This window comes from Oreochromis niloticus, linkage group LG13 (assembly GCF_001858045.2).
Source record: "Oreochromis niloticus isolate F11D_XX linkage group LG13, O_niloticus_UMD_NMBU, whole genome shotgun sequence".
Lineage (NCBI taxonomy): Eukaryota > Metazoa > Chordata > Actinopteri > Cichliformes > Cichlidae > Oreochromis > Oreochromis niloticus.
Window position 1 is genome coordinate 29,054,643 of NC_031978.2, and position 13,961 is coordinate 29,068,603.

Consider the following 13,961-nt stretch of genomic DNA (forward strand, 5'->3'; position numbering starts at 1 on the left):
TTAATGTCTTGACTAGAAGAACTAAGAGAGGTCTTCACTGACATCAGCAAAACTCGCGGCCTTAAGTGGATAAATCCAGTTTCCCTCTCTTAGTGTTATCATTTTACTTACAATGTGAGTGTGAGCTAATGGTTATGGCAGGATTTGAAACCTAACTGGTTGAAAATAGCTGCGTAAATAGGTAACTACGTTAAACTGCCTTATCTAACTGAATGGACTTTTTTTGGGACCAGGAAGTTGTATAAAGAAGTTTCTTTAATACATAATCATTTGATGAATCATTTTCAATTTTTGCACGTTCTTTCAAGGCAGTACCTAACATCAGGTCATTAACTTAAAATTGCACAAGGGGCCAGGTTTCAGGAGTAAATATAATACCTATGTATAATCAGCCAAGCTTCATCCTACACTGCACAGCTAATTTTGTAAAAATGCCTGAATATGGAACTGAAATTTCATCTGAATTGCATTTTCTGCATTTCATTTAAAATGTGTCTGATCAGGTTACATGTAAGTGTCTACACACACAATATAGCAGCACATTAGTAGGAGTAGGAGGCAGTGCTTGGAGCCCAATACACTTTCACTGGCGTTATGCAAAACCAGAGAAATACACCTTAAGGGTAAAGATGAGTGAGTAAAGTGTGAGCAATTGTACTGCAGCAGGCAGCTGGACTGTCATAGGAACGTCTCCATTCTGTGAGAAGAAAATGTAAAGTAGTAATGAAGAAAATTTATAAAAATGTTTCTGTGTGTGTATTATAAAACTCACTGCAGTCGCCAACTTCAACATGTTTACAGTTGTTGAGTTCTGGTCAAAAGTCTAATGGGACAATCATTAGCCTTAAAAAGAACATCTTTGCTTTAAATTTGAGTATAAAGGAAATTTTCCATTTCTAGGAAAGTCCTCTTCAGCATATTTGAACATGTTTTTACTGGATGTTTCAGGTCCAAGTAGAAAGTGTTAAATTCTGTCACATCATCTCATCTTAATGAAATTGTTTTCATTTTGTTGCAATAGACACAGACATGCCCGGTTACTGACCCGTGTGCAGTTGTTCGCCTTGGGCTCCAAGTCGGTGACCTTGGTGATCTGCTTGAGGAAGTCGGATTCCTGCATCCCCGGCTGGGAGCCTCGCCGTTTGAACTGCGCCCGTGGGTTCGTCAGGATCACCTGGAGATTCACTGCAAAACCTGAGGCACAGGAGGAAGAAGAGAAGACTAAGGTGAAGGGGTGAAGATGCTAGCCAGCATGGATAAAAGGGACATTACGAGGCTGTTATAATCACAGCAGAAAATGACCAAGTTGATTAGTGCATCTAATGACTGTGATATGGCTGATATGAAATTCATTTACCACAGGGGTCTGCATTCTCTGGTGATAATTGTACTGTAGATGAGAAGGAAAATAAGTGAATGTCAGAGGGAAGAATGCTTTGGATGCCAGCGTGCTGGAGCAGAAGCAGGGATTAATGCTTGGCTTGAAACCAGATTTAATCAATCTGATTAGAAAAACTTGGTACTGTGGGGAGAAACTGGCTGTGTGACTCCATGTAATTACAGCAGCGGGGGGAAAAAAGGTATTAGCTGCCTTACAGCCAGAAATACATTTGAAGGTTGGGAAGTAATTCACATTGTGAGACTAGTTTTATATAATCTTTTCCATAACTCCACAAATTTTTATTTTAGACTCAAATCAAACGTGACAAACTAAACAGGAAAGCTAATCCCTGCAGCTGCTGCAGTTAACCTTGTGCAACATGTGTGTGGAGAACACGTCATTCACACATCTGATGTGTTGTTGACCCTGTAGCCACAGGTCTGAAGGTCACACGTGATGAGTCTGTTTTGCATAATTTTTGCCTGCACCACGCTGAGCTTCCACTGTCAGAAGAAAGTGTCATCTGCAGTTAGTCTGTCAGCTCTCGTTACTGCCACATTAGGTACTGTTGCGTTTTTAATAACTGATTCTCTTGGAATTCATGGCTGTGGCCTCTGTGGATTTTTATTTTGAAAAACCACATTTGCTGACTGTAAAACAGATCCGCGCTAAAGTTACAGAACGCTGGTATTTGGCCCTCAGCTCAGTATTTCATTTTAATGCAGGAGTTTGTCCTCGTGTGCAGGGCTAGGTACATCACTAGACAATGACATAAGATATTTACGCCTTCATTTAATCTTGACCTAATAAGTCTAATAGTAAGCTTGGAATGTCTATGGTTATGTATTAAATGGGCAAAAACACAGGACCAAAACTGACCTCTGTGCTACAGTTTAATTCAGTGATTGGGTCTGGTCCAAAGGAGTGGACTGGCTGTTTCTACACATAACACAGGCAAAGCACTCTGTTGTTGTGAGTGCTGTAAATACTGAATATTAATTCGCAGATGAAATCCTATACTCTAATGCAAGTAGTATGGTCTCATTTTAAATCTAATTTTCTAAGCTGTGTGTCGCTTCTGTCAAATGTTTTCTCAATTTTCCACAGAAGACGAATGAGTTGTACTACTTCCTGTCTTCGATGTTGTTTCCCTTTACGATGCCACTGTGGAGCCTAAAGCTGTCTCTACTGTGCTGGTTAAAAACAAAATCCTTCTATCTTTGAGTCAGTAGACAGAAACAGCAAAAGAAGACAGAGTGACTAAGCTAAAGTTGTTTACTTACACATGCGGACATGAAAATAGGAGCCTGTTTTAAAATTCTCTAACTTGTACTATGAACATACAAGTTAGAGAGACATTAATGGCATGACTGCCTGTCCACTGCCACTTCCTAGCTCATTTATTCCATGAAGATGAACTAAGGATGTATAACACACTGACATTTGCTCCTAACTGGACACTGGAGAGAACGAAACACATTTACAAACTGCAAGATAGCAACAGTACCTCAGTGCTTAACATCTAACCAGGTAAAGAATACTCTCAACGAAGTAGGTGTACCATCATCCACAATCAAGAGATGCCTTCAGCAATAAGGGTTTACAGCAAGGTGCAAAACTGAAGGCAGAGAGACCCACAAACAAGCAGCAGCTGAAGGCGCCTGCAGTAAAGGCCTGGCAGGGCATCTCAACAGAGGAAACTCAGCAGTTGATGATGTCCATGGGTTTTTGACTAGAGGCAGTCATGGACCACAAAGGATTTTCATTCAAGTCTTAAAAATTATATTTAACATGTTAGAATTTGAAATTCTAAAAATAGGGGAAATGTCTGTAATTTCTAAACAGTTCATCGTAATTTTCATTAACCCCTTCATTTGATGCTGAAAGACTGTGTAATTAAAATCCACTGTGGTGATGTACAGAGGTAAAATTTACAAAGATTCTATCACTGTTAATGTATAGATCTAACTATACGTGTCCTCAGCCACTTGAATATGTCATACCTATTCTGTATCTATAGAACTATAGTGATCAGAGCACCATTCCTGCCCCAGTTTTAGTATTAACTCAAGTCTATTTTTGCTTTTAACTGAGTTAAGTTTGCATAGACTTGCTCCAGAATACTGTTGAACTTTTAAATGCACAGTTCACCCCTCGCTATGTCCCCTCACTGCTGAGCCAAATAGCCTCTCCCAAACTCAGCTACCTATCACAGACGCAGTATCTCCAAAATGAAATAAACAAGCAGAAGATCTGTTGGAGCTAAATAAAGAAGCCAGACTGATGCCAGCAGACAGGGCACACATGGAATGCCATAACCAAGTGGCTGCCAGAACATCCGTGCTGAGTATGGTCTAGAAGTTCCAAGGTCAAAATGGGATCACTGAGATAAGATCCTGAGGACCTTCCAGATACAGACAGACAAACTGCTGATGGATAACCAATTGCACAGAGTTGTGCTGGACAAGCAAAGGAAGATAGCTGTAGCAATACCAAGTACCAAGCAACATCAGGAAGATGGAACAAGAGAAGCTTGAGAAAGCTTGAGAAATACCAAAGCCTGAGAGAGGAGCTAAAGAAGAAGTGCAGGGTGACATACATACAGACAAACAGACAGACAGACAGCCATTTCACATTCACTCTTTATAGAGAATATTGCCGCTTTGTCTGCATTATTTTATTTATTTATTTTTTATATTAAAGAAAAAAAGTTTATTCTTTTCCCAAATGTGTGTGTGATTGTGAGAAGAGCTCTCTGAACATTAATTATCGCTTCAGTACTCATCTGGGAACTGTGACTGAACGGCTAGAGGGAGAGAAGTGGTGCTGATGAGAGGCGCTGACAGGAGGAGAGGAGGAGATCGTCAGGGAACAACAGGTGTCTGTGTTTTATCCTCATAAAAAACATACGAAAGGCTCTGGCTGCTTCAATTTCCATTTAATATTATACCATAAAGCTTTTAGTGACTCTGTGACTGGGGTGGGGTGAGGTAGGGTGTTCTCCATATTTTGTGCACCTGTATGTCCACATGCCCGTGTGCCACGTTTCCTTACTGAAGAAAAAACACCTGATCGCCAACATCACAATGTTAAGACCTATCCTTGTTGAGCCTGTTTTCCAGCCCACAACTTCACTGTTTTATTTTACTCCCAGTACTCTTTTTTCAGGGGGTCATCAGTTTGCTGTAAATCACAAGTAATCACATGAAATTGGCAAATTATTCATCTGACTCCGAGAAAAACCAAAACATAGCATATTTTTTTTAAATTGGAAAAGAAAACAGACGTTCACAGGTTTCAGATGTTAGATCTTCACGCTGACGCCTGAGGTGAGCCAGAAGCCTTGTAAATATTTTATAGCTTTACTTTTTACAGGTGTAGTGTGAAGTAAAAAGACTCAGAAAGTGAAGGAAAACACAATGAAAAAAATCTAAACACTGTGGTACAGTTTAAAGTAATTTATAGCAATCCTTAAACGCCTGTCAGGACAGGAAAGAGCTCGAGTGTGGGTGTAGTTATGTTTTAAGCATTTCTCACACAGAGGTTTCTAGTTCCATGTGTGACAGGAGGATATTTGCAGAAACTTCTTCTGTGCACAAGGTCTCCACATAATTACTGAATATTTATTTATGCAAATCATCAGTGGGTGGCACGCCTTTTCAATCAGTGTGGCAATTTGCCCCTGGTAATTCACCATCCTCGCCTCTATTTTCCCCTCACATCCGCCACCTCTAGCTGAACAGAATATTCTAGGCTGCAGTTATCCAGACGCAGTGATACTTGGCCAGTAGACAAGACAGCAGTCCTCTGAGGTAAGCTGGTGTCAGAGTGGGTCACACAGAGAAAGAAACTGCAGACATGCAAATGGGTTTGGTATGTATTATCTCTCTGTAAGTTTAGTGTACTTTAGATCAAGTCACAAGCACATCCACACAGATGTACACAGTTAGATAAATGTATCCATACAGGACTTATATAGTATATAGTATAAAGAGAGCATATTTCTTATACATTGGCTTCTTTTTATTGGCTCCCTCTTAAATCCAGAATCAAGTTTAAAATCCTTCTCACATACAAGGTCTTCAATAATCAAAGCCCCATCTTATCTTAATAACCTCATAGTGCCTTATCACCACAATAGAGCACTTTGCTCTCGGACTACTACTTTACTTGTGTTTGCTGGGATATATAAAAGTAGAATGGAAGGCAGAGCCTTCAGCTTTCCTCTTCTGTTGAAGCAGGGAGTTTGAATTTGAGAGACAGACACCCGTTCTACTTTTAAGATTAGGCTTCAAACTTTTCTTTTTGACAAAGCTTATAGTTTGGGCTGGATCAGGTGACCATGAATCCTGTAATAGGTCTAGGCTGCTGGGGGCTTCCCATGATGCAGTGAGTGTTTCGTCTTCACTCACCTCTTAACTATGTGTTTACACACCACTCTGCATTTAATCATTAGTTATCATTGGTCTTTTTTCCTGCCTCCTTCCCCTCACCCACATCCAGCTCCCAGATAGCTGCCTCTCCCTCAGCCTGGCTCTGCTGGAGGTTCCTTCCTGTTAAAAAGGCATTTTTCCTTCCCACTGTCGCCAAATGCTTACCCAAAGAGTTTCTCTCTGTATTATTGTAGGGTCTTTAACTTACAATATAAAGCACCTTGAGGCGACTGTAATTGTGATTTGGCGCTATATAAATAAAACTGAATTGAAATACTGAAAGCAGCTATTTTTTTTAAATTTGACAGTCTTTTCTTTTTGTGATGTTCAACCTTTGGACATCCACTAGTTAATTGAGGAGCCATCCGAGGTTAGGGTTAACGACTGGGTCCAGTTAATGGCGACCCCTTTTTATCAAGTTGGTGCCTCTGTGGAACACACAACTGAAAAACGAGATTTTAGCAGAAAAACTGAAATGTAACATTTTCTAATTAAAAAAAATCTGAAGTAAAACAAAACTCAACTTTAACACTCAGAAGACTTATAAGTCTAAAGCCACAGGCAAATTCCCTTTTTCAAATTAGCTACACAAAGGCACAAACAGGAAAGTGCTGTAACACCTCCACAGTTATTAGGTTATGTTGGTGTCAGGCTCATTACTGCTCCATGTGCAATACTGCAGGCTAATCACAGAGATAAATGGCGCTCAGGTGGAGAAGATAAGATATTAGAGCTATTACATGATAGGCATCTCCTAAACCTGCTGCCAGCCACTGGAGATCACAGCTTATCTGAGCCATTTTTGCCCAAGAGGAGGTTGTCCAGACTCTGTGCTAACTTTGTCCCACTTTATACCTGACCCACTCCAGCTGACCTATATGACTGCGTATCTATTGCAAGTAAAGCCCATCAGCAAAGGGCATATAAGCGTGTTTGGAGAGAGAAAAATGTTGATTGTAGTTCATCAGTATTTGGGCCCTGCATATAAAGCAAGTTAGAATTGTTTTCTTTTGCATGCATAGACATTTTTTTGCTCAACGTAAGCTTTTTAAAGACATTACATTTGTTTTTACTGGAGGATCAAGAGTCTAAATTTAGGCCTTCGGCCCAACTCCCCTGTTGGGGTTGTACTTTCTGACTTCTCAGGAGCTCTTGAGGCAGAATTCTAGTAGCAGTGCTGAACATCACTCGCTGGTCAAACAGTTTCATAAAACTTTTGTACAGCTGCACTCACACTGTAGCACTCAGTGCCACTAGGATCAATATTTCTTATAATGTTGACTTGTCTTAGGTACCCTGCTGTATTTGAACATTTTTTATGTTTCGCTTGATCTTGTGATGAGGAAGAACACAAGTGGGTAAACAAAAAAATTTAAAAGTAAAAACTGGGTTTCCCAGTCATGTTGAAGAAAAGGTCTCGCTGATTCTGTCAGCTGATCACCCGACCTTTTAAGGATGCACAAAATTCAGCCTGGTGAGTAAACAAGCATTCATTCTTTACAATAAAGCTCCACAGGGTACCTTTAACAACAAAATTACATACTCAGCCACCTGATGAGCCTAAAAAACAGAAGACAAAGAATGCATCAGCGCGCAGCAGACAGGGGAGCTACCAAGAAAGCTCATAAACAAGAAACAGTAAACAAGAAAAAAAAACTTTGCCATTTGCTGTTTGATTTATTGTGGTTACATACAAAACTTATTCTGGAAACAGTGAAGGAGGGTACGTCTGTGAGTCTCCTGTGCATTCATTTATTACATCTATTCATCATAGTCAGACCACACTACATACAAAAAATAACACAGCGACTGGTGTTTCTTATGTTTCCATTGTTTCCTTTGTGTGTCAAACTGATACACAAACTGTTGTTTGAACTTTTCTTAATAATAGCCTTCTTATAGGAAATTGCAAAAATAATTGATTCCTAATTCAGCTTCACTCACACCTTTGTATTTGGGACTTCTTGTTCAAAAAGGGGCATTAGAGCATGACCACAGCAATGATTTCATTTAAAAGGAAACGAATCCACCAATGGATTTTTTTTGGATTCAAGTTTTCTCCACCATGGCTTTCCTCACTGCAGGGACATTTCAGAGGGAAACAGCAGATCAGGCCAAGGTTTCTCAGCCATGCCAGTCCCAAAGTATTAAATAGCATCATCAGGCTAATACTCTTATGACAATCTATTTCTGAGTCCCACGAAGAGGCAATTCTGGCAATACAAACACTGCCAAACACTAATGGAGCAACGGTGCTGCATTCGTGTGTGCATCAAAGCTCCATCTACTGATTTCATTCAATGCATAAACTGTAAAAATTTCCATTTCACCAATGTTTAAATAATCTGTTATTCCAACTGCCACATATTCAATGCTGTGGACAGGAGATACCCACAGCTTATTCATTTTAAATAACAGCACAGTAGGAAAGTGTTTGGAGGCAGGAGCTGTGAGAAGCAGATGGCTTGTTGCTGAGTCTTTTGGGATATGTAAGTTCTTAAATCTAAACACTTGGTTTTGTTTGTGGTAACATATTTCATAACATTTTAGGTGACTACAGATATAATGAATACTAATAATAAAAATTTATTTGTATAGCACTTTTCAAAACACAGAGTTACAGACAGACATTCAGTCCACTATACACACATACATGCAAATAGTTTTAAACTATGGCTGAAAATAAAGGGGAAAAAATTAAAGGAAAGCTAGCTGGTTAGAGGTTCAGAGAGGCCGGCTGCTGTGATAAGGTTTTAGAAGCTCTGCTATATAAGCAGAGGCCTGTCCATGTAGAGCTTTATATGTTAGTAACAGAAAAGTCAACTGTTCTTGCATCCCTTCACTGAAGGCCAGTGAAGGGATGCAAAAAGCGTCCCGTTTGCCTAGCGACTAAAGCTGCAACCTGTCTCAATACTTGTGAGAAATACTAAAATACTACCTTAAATACTACCTTAGCCAGCTGACTCCAATCAGAAATTAGGCAAGAGGACTCCCAAAGCTTGTGGGAGCTACCTGGTACCAACCCCTGTCTTAGACTTTTGTTTTGTGAGCTGTTATTGTTATTTTTTCCCTTCCAGTAATGATAGTGGCTTGTCCTTCATGTTAGGAAGTCTTATGCCTGTTGCTGTCATTCACTGCATCCAGCTGAACCAGCTGGTTGTGGATAACCTGCCCGTTCGGGTATGCAGGACGTGGGTATGCAGACCAGTTTGAAAGGCCTTGAGATCACCACTGTTGGCACTGTATAAATAGAATGCATGTTTTTTTTCTTGAATAAAATTTGTAGTGATTGAATATTTGGGTAATATCCCTCTTAGAGATGTTTTCCAAATAATTGCCACGTCTCACATCTTCGGCTGACAGATAAAGTGGTCCATGTCTTCCATTGCATTCCTTTTTCTTCCGGTCCATTATTCTCTTATTGCCTCGACTTTAATGTCGAATCATTTCCTTTTTACCTTAGCCTGAGTCAGTGCTGCAGGGATACAACAGTAACCACATGGCTTATTGCAGCCCACGCATCATTTTTCTCTACCATTGTTACTCCTGAGGAAACACTTTTGAAAAGTGTGCCTTCTCCAACTTCCACCTTGGAAATGGCTTGAATTTCTTCAGCAGTAAAATTATTATTGGCTTAGCTCTCTCAAATTTTACCACTTACTCCATGCATTCTCACTCACTATGTGTTAATAGACCTCTCTGCATTGAATCATACTTGTTAATAATCTCTGTCTCTCTTCTACAGCATGTCGTTTGTCCTCTCTTCCTTCTCTCACCCCAACCGGTCGCAGCAGATGGCCCCGCCCCTCCCTGAGCCTGGTTCCGCTGGAGGTTTCTTCCTGTTAAAAGGGAGTTTTTCCTTCTCACTATCGCCAAAATGCTTGCTCATAGGGGGTCATATGATTGTTGAGTTGTTCTCTGTATGTATTATTGTAGGGTCTACTTTACAATATAAAGCGCTTTGAGGCGACTGTTGTTGTGATTTGGCGCTGTATCAATAAAACTGAATTGAACCTAATGCAAATAAAGACAAATGTGTTGTCTTACACAGAGAAATGAGGGTGTGGCTGTATGTAGATTTTAGAATGATTCTGATTTACCAACATACAGTGGTAAAAACAAAATTTGCCAGTGCACATGTGGCACATGGGGTGGCTGTAGCTCAGGAGGTAGAGCAGGTCACCTATTAATCGGGAGGTTGGTGGTTCGATCCTTGGCTCCTCCAGTCTGCATGTCAAGTATCCTTGGGCAAGATACTAACCCCAAGTTGCTCTCCGATGCATCCATCGGAGTATGAATGTGTGTGAATGTAGTTAGAAAAAGCATTAAGTACAGATAAAGTGCTTGTATGAATGGGTGTGATTGGGTGAATGTGATATGTTGTATAGAGCGCTTTGAGTACTCCGGGAGAGTAGAAAAGCGCTATATAAGAATCAGTCCATTTACCACATGTGTCATGAACACTGAGTCTCCACGTCGATTCCTTTTTTGCTCTAATTAAAACCCTGTTCTACACAAATATTAGTGATTGAGGCCCATTTTACTTCACAGAGTCTGGGACAGGTCCCTCTGACTAAATAACCAACAGATCATTCTGCTAGTAGTGACCTAGTAACCTCAAATGTTTTAACATTTTCAAACTACTAAACATGTGCTCATTTTATGGGTTCAACGTCTGATTATTTTACTCTAAAAAACAAAATGACAACTGCCTTAGAAATCATACAGTAACCAAAGATTGTTAAGAACATTTATGCTGTGTCACAGAATGATGATGCAATTATAACTGAAACAAACTAAATGACCTGAAAGCGCACATTTAATAATAAAGGAGGCAAGTCCAAACAACACGACCACACAAAAAACCATTAATAATTATTGATATAAATTATTAATAACAAGAATTCAATGTCCAAAAACATTAAATTCAGGGGTTCAAAAACTCAGGACCATGACGGTGCCTTTGGATATGTTAGTCAGTCTCACTATCAAAGCTAGATAGTTTCCTTTACTAACACTATTATATTAGATGCTGTTCTTCATCACTAGCTATATGTTTAGCTGTACATGCTATGGTTATAGCTGGGCCGGCCTTTATAATAACACTAGTAGAAATATTGCGTGATGAGGCAAAACACATTTAAAAACCTTCTGATATCTGGAGCAGATTGCAGTCTTTGACAGTGAGAGGAGAGAACGAGTGTTCAGTTGAATGTGTGGACGTTTTGTCCATGGACGACCCAACTGAGAAATGATAGGAGGAAATGTGTACTGCCACAATGTGAGTTTTCCAGAGCACTTTTACAAAATATGCTTCACAATAAAATCCTTCTTGAGAAAAGAAGCATTGATTTTGTGCTAACAGCATGATGCAGAAACATTAATAGGACAAAGGAGCACATCATGCGGAGGTTATATACGTATACTTATCAAACAGAGGGAATTAAATAGGGACTGCATCTTTTTTGAAAGCCTGCTTTTTATCTTAAAAGATAAAGACGGGTTCTTAGAATTAAAACTAAAATCTGTACACACCAACCAACCCCAAACGGCTTCATTTTAGCTGTCTTACTATGACTTTAGAGCTGTCTGTCTGAACTGTGTAGTATCTTTCTGTGATTTTAGCTGTGGTTTAAACCTTCTTTTTGTATCCTTAGCTTTATAGCTTACTCCCAGTCTGGGTCTTTAGGCATGAAATTAACTTTTCTCACCTACAGGCATGGATTTAGCTGTTAGCTTACTATGGCTACTAGCTTATTATGACCCAGTGAGTAAATTCATCTTTGTAGTTAGCTATCGTTCTGTTTCACTGTGGAGTTCAATTGCCTGCTACAGCAGAGAGCACACAGATAACTAAGTAAAACGAGGAAATAGAAAGCAAGTTGAAATGTGAATAGAACATAAAATGAAGACGAGAGCAATGTCTGGCACAGCCTTATGGACTTTATTGATTTATATTAGCGTGGCGTAACGTGAGGCTTTGATAGCCTGAGGGAACTGTGTGATCACACTGTTATGCTATAGGTTAGCATGCAATGTGTGCAGCCAGTTTTCAGTTTTGTTTTCTCACTTTATTCATCTCTTCGGCTCTGCTCATTGCTCTTTGATTTAGTTCCAGTTAAGATGTTGACAGGAAGTGCAAAAGAGTTTATCCAGGGTAAAAACAGACATAAGAACAAAGTACTGTGACACTGAAATTATAAGCTAAAAACAAATGACCTTCTTCTGGAACCTCCGTCACCCTTTCATATACCACAACAGTGTTTCTCTTAGATCTGCTTCAGATCTCAAGTAAACAAACAGTTTGTGGTGTGTGTAGCAGAGAGATAAGTTTTTTTAATTTGTTTTAAATAATGACAAGAACAACAGAACACCCAAGGAGAAAGGTGTCAAGTTCCACCACACCATGTGACTGACAAGTGGCAACTGGGATTACAAGCACCTGAGAATGAACAACAGACAAAATCAGACAGAAAGAAGTGAGGAACAGGAACAGAGGCAATCCAACGTGTTGAGTTCAGGAAACCGTCTACTGTACTGTAAGTCCAAACTTCTCAAGACAACCTTACATGCTACTCATAAGCAAGTGTGACTAATTATTGCATCTTTCCTCTGAAGTATGATTATTTTCATGTGTGTTTGCTTGGCTGAAAGGCAGCTGAAAGCTGGGTAATAATTTTCACATAGAAATTCTTGGCAAATTTCTTTTTATCAAAAAGTACTCATGCGTGTTTTAAGTCAGAGAACCTTTACTTGTAATTATACTTACACATCATTTAGGAGCAAGTAAATCTACATTCCAAGGATAAAATAAAAAACAAAACAATAAAAAAACGGAAACCCCCACAGATTAGCAATCTGAGCCAGAGGATTTGTTCATTTCCTTCTGCATTTTTGAGCTGAACTGAATTACAGCATAAGCAATCATATGTAAATTATCAGCAGTGCTATATTTATTAGGATGGCCTGATTCTCTGGTTCTGACACTTATATCACTGGCTATTTAAATCTGAAAGTGTGCACTTCGGTCCTGACCATTGGATTTAAAATGCACTATGGTGATATACAGTGGCAAAATTACACAAATTGTGTTACTTGTCAGACTTGCTCCCGAGCGCCACATTAGCAGAGCCATACTGCCAAATTAAAATGGATTTTACTTTTACATTAAACTTGGACCTGTCCAAACTGATATGTATAAGTGTGCCCAAGCACTTTCAGTCTGTTACACTATATTTTCCTCGTGTGCCACAAATTTTATTGTCTGTTGAGTTCAGCTCCTTACTCGGGTCCACTGGGGTTACTGGGGGGTTAAACATTTTCATGTCCTTATTTCAGGAAGCACTCCCAAAGCATAAGCATCACTTGAACAACAGTGAGACTGTCTTTGTGTTGCCGTGTCTGTGCGTGCTTGTGTTTCTGTATTTGCTCTGTGCACCCGTATGAACGCATTTGCTCTGTTCTGCAGCTGTGATGCACTTTAGGAAAATTGCATGCATGAATATGTGCGTGCCATGGAACATGCACGCCTCTCTACTCGTATCAGTTCAAGTGCCTGCAGGTGTGTGTTTGCCTGTGTTTTTTTCCCAATAGACACATGATGTAATTGTATCTGTGTGTCTGTGTGCACATGTGCATATTCACACACACACACACACACACACACACACACACACACACACACATGCTGAGGTGAATAGTACTCCACACCATCATTGTCCAGGCACCATTGTGTCTGGCTAAATGAGACCGAGCGGTAGATGGGAAGCTTTAGTGGTCTGCTAACAATACAGCACTGTATAACACAATACTATTAGGACACGCACTGGCACTCACTCAGCACTCTGCAGACACCCTATTGTAAATCCCATGAATAATAATTTAAGAGTGAACAAAGTTTGGGTCGCTTGCCCGGCTCAGCCATTGTTGTCCTTACAGAATTTAAAGCAAAAAAATGCTTTGTGTTCAGGGCTCGGCAGTAAATCTTAGCGTTGCAAATTGACAGCGTAATTATATAGTGGGGTGTAAAAGTAGGGCTGATAATTACAGTGTGTGTGTGTGTGTCTCAGTGTATGTGCTGTGTGTGATTAGGTGATGGTTTGAGGGAGAATGGAGGGATGAGATCTTGGCCCGCTCCTGTTATCGTG

The 13,961-nt window shown here is 39.9% G+C and overlaps 1 protein-coding gene across 1 annotated transcript in view; it reads right to left on the reverse strand.

The window, feature by feature from the left end:
* Positions 1 to 13,961, reverse strand: part of b3gat2 (beta-1,3-glucuronyltransferase 2 (glucuronosyltransferase S)) — a 64,454-nt gene that overhangs the window by 14,017 nt on the left and 36,476 nt on the right. The window contains exon 3 of the mRNA XM_003452317.5: positions 1,046 to 1,194. Coding sequence (XP_003452365.1) covers positions 1,046 to 1,194 — 149 coding nt within the window. The remainder of the gene's footprint in view (positions 1 to 1,045; positions 1,195 to 13,961) is intronic.